Here is a 10,499-nt window from a genome sequence, read left to right on the forward strand (position 1 = left end):
CAGTGACAATTCTGAAACTCTTGCATTGCCTGATAGTGTTCGAATTCAATATTTGCGAGGATATGACGAGATTGTAAATGAAACGAAAAATTTACTGGTCGAGAAATTTCATTTTGTAGAAGTTAATGGTGTATTGGAAAGCTGCTCAACATCCGTAGTCACAGGATTGGAGTGTGAGGGGCCATACAACATCACCACTAATGCTAAAGGAGAACTTTCAGTAGTCCAGATTGCCTATGCCTCATCCGTGATGCTATTACATCTGGATCCTACTTGGAATGTTTTACCATCCTCCTTGATTCACTTTTTAAAATCCCCCGTCATTTTGAAGATTGGGCGTCAAGTTGGTGGAGATTTTAAGCAAGTTAAGGATTCGTTCGACATTGAATGTGAGGGAGCAAGCTGAAGAAGGTTGTGAAGTCTGTTAGGCTGTCTCTTTCGGCCATTTGCAAAGAAGTATTTGGGAGGAGACTGTCTAAAGATTTAAAGATCAGTGACTGGTCGTACTCCCATGAGCTCAGCCTAAGCCGAATTCATTACGCTTGTGGAAATCGGTGTAGATTGATAAAAATAAAAACAAGAAAATTATCAAACTTGCAAAAATTAACTAAGGCTTTATTAAACAAATAAAAGGGGGTCTTTATATACACATTATTTCAGACATTAATCACAGATGGGCTGATGACGGTCGTGGGTAGATTCATCCAGATAGTACTCGGATGTAATGATCCCATATAGAAAGGTCATAATAAGATGTCAATAACAATAACAATAACATTCATTCTTAAACTGTGTATGTCTTGTAGCACAATATTCAGGGGAAAATGTAGTTCTTAATTCAGATAGCTGGGGCACCTCAATGTGGCTGATGTAACCTTCATATGTTTTCATATCAATGTTACTATTTAAATGTATGTCTTATACTTGTATGAAGGATGATATGAGATCAAGCATGTACATAAAGTAAATGCTCAGTATTTAATATAACAGTATCAATAATAATCATATTTAGGATTATCAAACACTGTGAAACTTTTTATCGGTCCAATTTTTGAAAAGATTTTGAAAAAGTTAGACCGGCGGTCGCGGTCCAAAAATTGGACCGATTATTTAAAAAATCGGTCGAATTTTTGGACGGATTTTTTAAATAATCTGTCAAAAAATTGGACCGATTTTTTAAATAATCTGTCGAATTTTTGGACCGATACTGACGAGTACAAGCTATAGTTTCAGCAAATAGTAACGTAGTAACCTTATTATTTAAAAGAATGGTATTGGCTAAAAATACGACTAGCGTACACATTTCATGGGTTGCTACCCTTGCACATATTGAAATTTAGGATTGTATATATTGAAAAAAAAGACTTTTATTTAAATAAAAACACGAAGAGTAGTTATAGATATTGCAGAAAAAAAAACGGTGTAAACCCCACGCAGATCTATACAGACTAACTAACAGGGCAGACTACTATTGTTCAAAACGAAAGGACACGGCCAGGAGTACTTACCTACGAATAATAATGTTAATAACAAGCACACATGTTGTTATGATTATAATACATACCTTAACAATAAACCAGTGGACTTGGCGATGCACTTACCACACCATACGTGTATAACTATGGTTAGAATGTAGTTAATAAAATGGATAACAAACAGATAATAATATTATAATAGTAGCGTTTACCTTAAAGGATGTCGCTTATTTAACAAGTGCTTGAATAGACATGATAAAGATATACCTTTTACAAAAAACTATATATCGTGTTAGTTTTATAGCTGGCTCAAATACAGTATGACTGAACATAATAACATTTATAGACTTACTATTATTTTTTTATTTAAAGAAAGAAGAAAGAAGAAAGAAGAGAGAAAAAAGAAAAAAAAAGGAAAAAAAAAAAAAAAGTTTTAAATAGGGCAGGTTAAAACTCAGAGAGAAAATAATTCCCCACCTAAACTACGAGACGATCTTGGAGGGCGCTTATCTGGCTTTTGTTTTGCTTCTTTGGCTTTTCTTTTGTTATTCTTGCTATTTTTGTCACCAACATCCAAAGAGACAGGCAAAGAAGTAGAGACAGCAGACGAGCCAGAAGGAGTAGATGAAGCCATGGGGCCAGAGGGGGGTAATGAAAGTGAAGGAGATGGTAAAGAAGGTGAAGGGGGAGGTATGACTGGAAGCGAGGAAGATGTCGGGGGAGAGGTAGATGCGAAAAATTCAGAAGTAGGAGAGGGTACTGATGTGATTGTTGGCATAGATGGAGTAGGTGGCATAGATGGCATAGATGGCATAGATGGAGTAGGTGGCATAGATGAGGTAGGTGGCATAGATGAGGTAGGTGGCATAGATGAGGTAGGTGGCATAGATGAGGTAGGTGGCATAGATGAGGTAGGTGGCATAGATGAGGTAGGTGGCATAGATGAGGTAGGTGGCATAGATGAGGTAGGTGGCATAGATGAGGTAGGTGGCATAGATGAGGTAGGTAGCATAGATGAGGTAGGTGGCATAGATGAGGTAGGTGTGGTAGGTGGCTTAGAAGGAACAGAGAAAGTTGGAACAATTTCATCGTTTGTGATCGAGTAAGCTTCCATCGGAATATCATCGTAAGCATTGTCATCCGTGGACATGGTACGCGTAAAAGATGAAAGAGAGGGACCAGAGGCATTACTTGAATTAACACGGAGGTTAGCCATACCACCCAACATCGATCCGGAAAGGGGCTCACGAACATTGTCAAAAAGATTGTGATTAATTTTGCGCTAAAAAGCCATAAGGTTAATTTATAGATAATTCTTATAACTGTTAAATTTTACGTACATCTTTTTTTTTGTTCAACAACAAAGACTTCACCATCTCACAAGCGATCCAGTTTGCGTCTGCAAGATGCAATGGAACCATTGGCGTATTAACATCAAGATCAAAGATACGACTGGCAGCATCATCCTCGGGTGGAATCCCTGAATCACCAGAGCGTTTGTTCCAATAGTAGACAATGCTTTCAATCATATACGTAATCTCTTTTCGTTCATGCTTATTGAGTTTCAACCAATTGACGCCATTAACACCAAATCTGTCTCCGAGGTATGCAGCCAAAAATTCTCGACAAAGATGATGAGTATTGTGATACGCCTTTTGAGCTTTACCCTCTAAAGCCAACAAAGCTTTATTGTTGTTTTCATAATTGACAGAACCATCGAGACCTTTGAAATACTTTTTTGTTGAATCGATAACGAGCTGGACCGTGTAAGAGGTGTTTGGCTTTTCGATGGTTCTCCTACCCAAATGATTCATGTTGTCATCAAAGCCATATTCAGAAAACTTTGCTTTGTAATAATCCATGGCTTTTGTGATGGTTTTGCGAAGTTTCATTGCCACGGCTTCCCTTGCTATAATTTTATAAAATGTAAGTCTTGTATTTAATAAATGCGTAACTTTTTTTTAAATCCGAAAACGTTACCATCTTTTTCTTGGGTAGATTTTGGGCCAATATCGGTCCTGTTACTTGATCTTGATGCATTCTTGATATGGCTGCAACAATCACAATGTTTACCTTCAGGCAAATGAGTATGTTCTTTCAACAGCTTGGGAACAATAGAACTAACAACCTCTTCAACCATAGGTCTCATTAAATCAACGATTTCTTGAGCGTTAAACCATTGAGAAGGCAAGGAGTTATTTGTGCTCATTTTTAAAAAAATAGATATGTATCTGTAGAAAAAAAAATCAAAGTTACAAGGCAATTTATATTCTGTCACTCACTTTTAATTCATGTAGTCCAGTCAATCTGCACCAATCACAATCCATGCTTCGCCTGCCAAAATGGATATGATGTCATGTAACACACTGATGTAATTAAAATAACCGTGGCCTGATCATTTCGACAGGACTTGTCACTGGATAAGGAAATAGCTTAGCATGTCGTTTCTTAGGAACCAACAATAAACAGGATTGGTTTTGACAAGGACTTGTAGCCAAAAAGGAAAAGTTGCGTGTTTCCTGCTGATAATATATGATGTAAGCGATTTTAAAAAATACATAAATAGCTCCCCAAAAAAGTGTTAGATACTTCCTTTCATCAATTACTTTAATCCAAATTTCTTTGATATATACATGTCGTCCCCAATTAACAAAGTCCAAAAAGCTAAGACGAATCGTGTCCCCAAACGTGGCATAGCCGAACTTCTCGTTGGAAGTATGGCTTCTTCCCGTAATGCCCCTATTACTCCTGCCATCACTACCGACACTTCTGATACTGCTTCTTCTTCTTCTTCTTCTTCTTCGTCCCTATTCCCAACCCGTGACACCTCTGGTGCTGCTGCTTCTACGGATCCAGCTGATAATATGGATGTTGATGTCGAATTTCACGAAGATATTAGCATGGTTGATATTGATTCTGACGTTTTGATCTTGCCACGCGAAGAAGAGATTCGCCTAGACGAACTAGATCACGAAAAGTTTTTGAACGGTGGATATTCTGATCCGGATTCTGACAACGAAGGTGTGCTTGAAGAACTCCCAGAATTTAACGATTTCGCGACAGATAACTCCACTGATATCGAAGAAAATTTAGAAGGTATGTCATTAGATGGTGAAAATTTATTACCTTTGGGTACATTACCTAACATTACCTGAAAATAGTTGTATCTGTCCATTACACCAATCAAGAAGGACCCATTATCAAAAATGTTGTTATTCCTGACTACCCTTTTACTCAAAATGATCTTGATAGCATACAGTTCAACTACATTTGCATCAACAACAACATGACGGTGCAGGCCGTAGCCAACATCAAGTCATTCGTCGAAATGCTAGTAAACAGAAATAAGTCGCGTAAGTAAACCATTTCCCGTGGCCTCAAGTAAGCTTATTTGTTAATCCAATCTACCTTACATTAGAATTATCTCCCAAAAAAAGAGTACCTGCATTGAAGGAGTGTATGGCCATGATTAGAAGGAAAATACCACTGGATTTTGTTCGTACCCATGAAGTTTGCTCCGCTAAAGGCTGTTATCTTTTCGATTCTGTTGAAGATGTCACATTAACGGCTTGTCCTGAATGCGGTGCTGCCAGAAGTGCGAAATCTGTTGTCAAAATGGTAGATATCGGGGATCATTTGAGTAAGATGCTTGCTTGTGATGGATTTCGTTCCGAGGTAGAGCAGTATAGAGATGTAATCGATGCCATGACAGAAGATGATCCATATACCGACTTTTTTTCAGGCGCTGCTTACAAGGAACTCCGTGAAAAAGGTTTATTTGAAAATAAGCAAGACCTTGCCATTGTTCTCTGTGTGGATGGGTTTACTTCTAAAGTTTCAAGACAAAGCATGGTGATGGTTCACGTAATAATTCCAAGCATCGATCCTTCCATTAGGTATTATTTCAAATATATATAGTCCAGGTCCTAAAATTAATACTGATATTGTAATGATTTTCCCTATAGGTATACAGATGAATATACGTTTCAAGTAGCTATCTTCTATGGAGATACCAAAACCAATTTTAGTTCGTACTTACGGCCTATAATCAGCAGTCTCGATACTTTGAGTACAAACCCGATTGTAGTTAAAAAAAATGGTGTTCATGTTGCTACATCCAAAGTTTTTAATCTTGGTGTGATTGCTGATGGCGTTGAGATCAACCAGCGTTTGTTGATGTTTGGTGGTCATACAAGCACGTATGGGTGTAGATTCTGCTTGGGTAAGTAAACGAGTCCTTACAGAATACGAAAATCCGTTGACATTTCTCTTATTCAAATTAGTGAAAGGAGAGCGCCCAATTGATGGTGGAAAACTTGGCAAATATTTTATTGACAGAACTTCGTCAATCAGATCAAAGTCCTTGTTGCTGTTGGAGGAGGATATTGTAAGTGCTCCATTATGAAATCATCTACCAATACTAAATATATTACCTCTATAGCCTGCCGAATTCAACAATTACGCGATCAAAAGCCCTACACCATTTGGACGCTTAAACACCTTTCTGTCGATTGATTTTTTCATGTGTGATGAGCTTCACATGTTCTCTAACGTCAGCAAGCTCTGTTTTGACATTCTTTCTCCTCGTTACAACGACCGTTACAAGTTTGCTGGTAGAGAAGATAAATATCCATTTTGCCTTTCTTCTGCCGAATTTATAAAAATCAAACGATCCATGGATGACTCTCGTTGTAATATTCCCTCTGACTTCAATGGCTCCTTCCAGGGTATTGTCTCTGAAAATGCTCGGTCGATGTATCGATCTGTCGATTGGATTGCCTGGCTGGTTTACGTGGTGCCCACTCTGATTGCATCTATCTTTGGTAGTAGGAATACTGCTGGTAGAAGTACTGCCTCTGCGTTGATTTCCCTTTCTCGTGGTGTAAAACTGAGTTTGCAGTGGTCCATTAACAAAGATGATCTGAAAGAGATTGAAAAGTAATTAGTCAATTAATCATATATTTACCAAGCCTAACCCTTACTAACCTCCAATGTCATTAAGATCTTTCGATGACTGGTTCAAGTATCTGGACAGCTGCCTAGTATCTCAGACCATTTCTCGCACGATCCTCAAGTACAATATGCATCAACTGCATCATATTCCTTACATGATCAAGCGAATGGGGTAAGCTGCCTTTACCAATAGTTATTAACTGTATAATATTTACTGACTAACTTTCTTTAGGCCCCTTAGATGCTACTCAGCCAGATCTCTCGAAAGGTCCATTGGAGCTTACAAAAAACGAATCAGATCAACGATGCATCCAGGTGTAAATGCTGGTAATATCATGGAAACGCGGGAAATCTTCAAGTTTTTTCAATTGTCCAAAATATTTGACTTTTCTGCCTTGACTGCTGTTGCCAACAATCCCAATAATTACATGTCCCATCCCAACAATGATCCTAATTCTCCTCAACTATGGTCTCCTTTCCATGTGTCTGATGCGGGTTCATTGGTTGTACTCAATTTGGTCCGAAAGCTGACATTGGACAAGACTAGTTGTATCAAAGGTGACATTCGTACTCTTCCTTGGTTGAAAGCTTTAATGGATTGTTTAAGTCGAATGGTTGGTTCAAAGCAGGTCAATATCCCCAATTGTTTTCTTCGTCAAGAAGTGATAATTTCGGCCAAACTGTTTTTTGACAACCAGGTGTACATTTCTTCCATGTCAAAAGAAAAAAACAAGTCGAGCTCTCGTGGTGGCGAGTATGTGATGTTTACTGCTGTTCATAAAAATAGGTAAGTGTTTGTTGTTGTGTTTCTATTGTGTGTATGCTGAATTTCTTTTAAATATAGTCGTTTCTCTTCGGTATCCAACTGGTATGTCTGCAAGGTCCTTTTCTTCTTCAGATTCCAAATGTTCGAGGAAAGACAGGGGTCCCATTACGTGTATGGTGAGTTGATGAGAACTCATGGTGTGTCGCCATACTCTAAATCCGTTCCTCGTGTCCAACCTTTCAACGGAACCGACAAAAAATTCGTGGTTTTTGACGCTGAGGATATTGTTTCTGTCGTTGGCTTATTGAAAGAAACTGGTGATGAATCTACATTTCAATATGTACTTCGAACTGGTGATGCCTTCGAAAAGGACATGTCTGCTACGGCTGGCCAAGTAAAAAACATTGTTTTAACTTGAGCAAAAAAATAAAAATAAAAATTGAAAAAGGAACGAAAAAGCAAAAGTTGAACTTCAGCACCACTAGAGGAAAAAAAAAATTTTGTCGTGTAACAACAAATGTACCCTCTCCCATTCAAACATTCACTTTTCGCTTATTACTTCCATCAATATTAACTTTATAAACTTTTTTTTCTTATCAACTATAATAAATATGTCAACAAGCATCATTTCCCAACTTTTAATTTCATTTTTACGGTAGTTTTTCATTTTTTTAAAAATCGGTATCGGTGCAGTTTTTAAAAAAGACCGGCGGTATCCGTAATTTCTAAAAATTGCACCGATACTGGCGGTATCGGTCCAAAATATGTTTAGACCGGTAAAAAGTTTCAGGGTGAAATGGAAAATTAATGAAGTGTAGATAGAGTCATATATTAAGTATATAGCCTCGATCACAACAACGCTGCATTTGACGCATGGGCGGCTTTGGAGATTTATGATACAACAAGTAATATCAACGAAAAAATCATTAATATTTGATCCGTAGGTCAATACGTTTTTTTGTGGTCATCTATGGGTGTAGCAGCATATGGAATAGTGGGAAAATCCTTTGATTTGTCAAGCAATGTCATCGTTAAAGTCTCCATCGTTCACATAAACCGTTTCAACTACTTACTTCATGCAATAGATGGTTATCAACAAGCCATGACTCTGGAATCAATCAAGAATGACCTTCCCAAAGTTGTTTTTGTTGACAAGTCGTTTTTGCGTTATGATAACCAAAAGCACGTTGATTTAGAGATTGGTAAAAAATCTGTATTACCACCTCTTTCAAAGAATGTTAATATGGAAAGTACTGGCGATCAAAATGAAGTCGAAGATTATGAAAATAATATGAACGTCTATGCATCAGATTTTGCCCGGTGTCGTGATCGAGGCTATATACTTAATATATGACTCTATCTACACTTCTTAAATCTTCCATTTGATAATCCTAAATATAATTCTTATTGGTACTTTATATTAAATACTGATCATTTACTTTATGTACAGTCTTGATCTCATATCATCCTTCATACAAGTATAAGGCATACATTTAAATAATAACATAATATGAAAACATATGAAGGTTACATCAGCCACGTTGAGGTGCCACAGCTATCTTTAATAAGAACTACATTTTCCCCTGAATGTTGTGCTACAAGACATACACGGTTTAAGAATGAATGTTATTGTTATTGTTATTGACATCTCATTATGGTCTTTCTATATGGGATCATTACATCCGAGTATTATCTGGATAAATCTACCCACAACCGTCATCAGCCCATCTGTGATCAATGTCTGAAATAATGTGTATATAAAGACCCCCATTTATTTGTTTAATAAAGCTTTAGTTTATTTTTGCAGTTTGGTAATTTCACTTTGTTAAATTTTACATTTTATTCTTAATTCGCTATTATCACTCTCGAATTTCTCATTTTTTTTTATCAACCGTTATAACTTACTTTATACAACAAATTTTTATCTAAATGTCTCAAAACGACCGTTCCTCTTCTATTTCCATTGGTTCCCCTACTGATGTTCATGGTAACCCTCTCTCTCCTGTTGCCACTGATACTCCTGTTGATGTTCCCGCTGATGTTCATGATCAATCTTCTAATACTGAGCCCTTTGAAACTCAAGATGATTCCATGGAAGGCATTGAACAAACATTTGTTGAATCCACTGCGTTGAATGAACCTATTCAAGAAGATAATGCAGTTAATACTCAACCTGCTGGTGAACCTAAGCCTACTGGGAATGATAACAAGATTGATGATATCAAGACCGCCATTTCCATCATTCGTGATGAAATTTTGGATCTCACTAGATATGTTGGTGTTGCACCCGAAAACGATCCTTCTTTGAACAACAAGCGTACTCGCTTAAATCGCCGAACTCAAGATTTGAAGTTGATGAAGAATTGCTTGGAAGCGATGAAAGATACGGTGAAGGATACCATCCAAGTATCGAAGAGATCGTCCGTTGTTCCGGTCAAGCTACCTATGTTTTGCTGGGAAGGTCACGACAATATTCCTGGTGAACACATCTTTGAAGACATCAAGACGTGTTTAACTCGTTTTACTGATGTTATGAATTGTCATAACTTGGACCTTGATGCCAACTTTTTGCGTTTGCTCCCCCCACAATTGACTAGTAATACCAGAGTATGGTTTGAAGGCTACTTGACCAAGTTCCGCATGGTTTTCCAAGTTGATCCCACCTGGGCTCAATTCTCTGCTGCATTCCAAGCTCGGTACGGCTTAAATGCTCAAGAAGAGCGTAACAACTGTGCAAGAGAATTGAATAATATCAGCATGCTTCGTGGTGAATCGTTGGAATCATTTATCGACCGATTCAATAGTCTTCGTCGTCGCGCTGTTGACCAAGTTCTCCCTAAGTCAGTATTGGCTGAAAAATTCCTTTTCGCTTTGCCTGACAACCTTATGAATCAAGTATCTATTGCTACCGCCACTTTGCCTATATACAAACAAAATGATGTAGATGTTCTTGCTGGTCTTGCTCGTGGGTTACTCAACCGCCTTTCTAAAGGTAAAATGAGAGCTGATTCTATGGATGTCCCTGCACCTCGTGCTCCCAAGCGCTCTGCCTCCGTGATGAACCAAAATGATGATGTTCACCAGTTTTCGCGTCTGTCGAAGCATGCTGCTACGTCTCGTCATAGTCACGTTCAAGAACGATCCGCTGGGTCTAATAGTACTCCTGTTTCTGTTGCTTCTTCTTCTGGTTCTTCTTCTGGTTCGTCTTCTGCTGCGGGTTATCCATCAAGACCCCACCAAACAAGAGAATCGTCTGGAAAATTCTGTTCGTTCCACCGTGTAACCACGCACAACACCGTGGATTG

General features: G+C 38.0%; 1 protein-coding gene across 1 annotated transcript; it reads right to left on the reverse strand.

Annotated features, from left to right (window-relative positions):
• Positions 1-1,752: 1,752 nt before the first annotated feature.
• On the reverse strand, positions 1,753-3,878 carry EV154DRAFT_206511 (uncharacterized protein). Its single transcript, XM_051594367.1, has 3 exons — positions 3,456-3,878; positions 2,816-3,384; positions 1,753-2,757 (listed from the first exon to the last, which is right to left on the reverse strand). The coding sequence occupies exons 1-3, from the start codon at positions 3,682-3,684 to the stop codon at positions 1,930-1,932; spliced, it is 1,626 nt and encodes a 541-aa protein (XP_051449856.1). The 5' UTR covers positions 3,685-3,878; the 3' UTR covers positions 1,753-1,929.
• Between the last annotated feature and the right edge of the window lie 6,621 nt (positions 3,879-10,499).

This window comes from Mucor mucedo (genome assembly GCF_025094135.1).
Source record: "Mucor mucedo strain NRRL 3635 chromosome Unknown EV154scaffold_381, whole genome shotgun sequence".
NCBI lineage: Eukaryota > Fungi > Mucoromycota > Mucoromycetes > Mucorales > Mucoraceae > Mucor > Mucor mucedo.

Excerpts from the sequence above, each read along its gene's own strand:
- EV154DRAFT_206511 (XM_051594367.1), bottom strand. The coding sequence starts at position 3,684 with ATGAGCACAAATAACTCCTTGCCTTCTCAATGGTTTAACGCTCAAGAA. Across the intron at positions 3,385-3,455 it reads ATCTACCCAAGAAAAAGATG|CAAGGGAAGCCGTGGCAATG; the intron begins GTAACGTTTTCG and ends ATAAAATTATAG. Across the intron at positions 2,758-2,815 it reads TGTTGAACAAAAAAAAAGAT|CGCAAAATTAATCACAATCT; the intron begins GTACGTAAAATT and ends ATGGCTTTTTAG.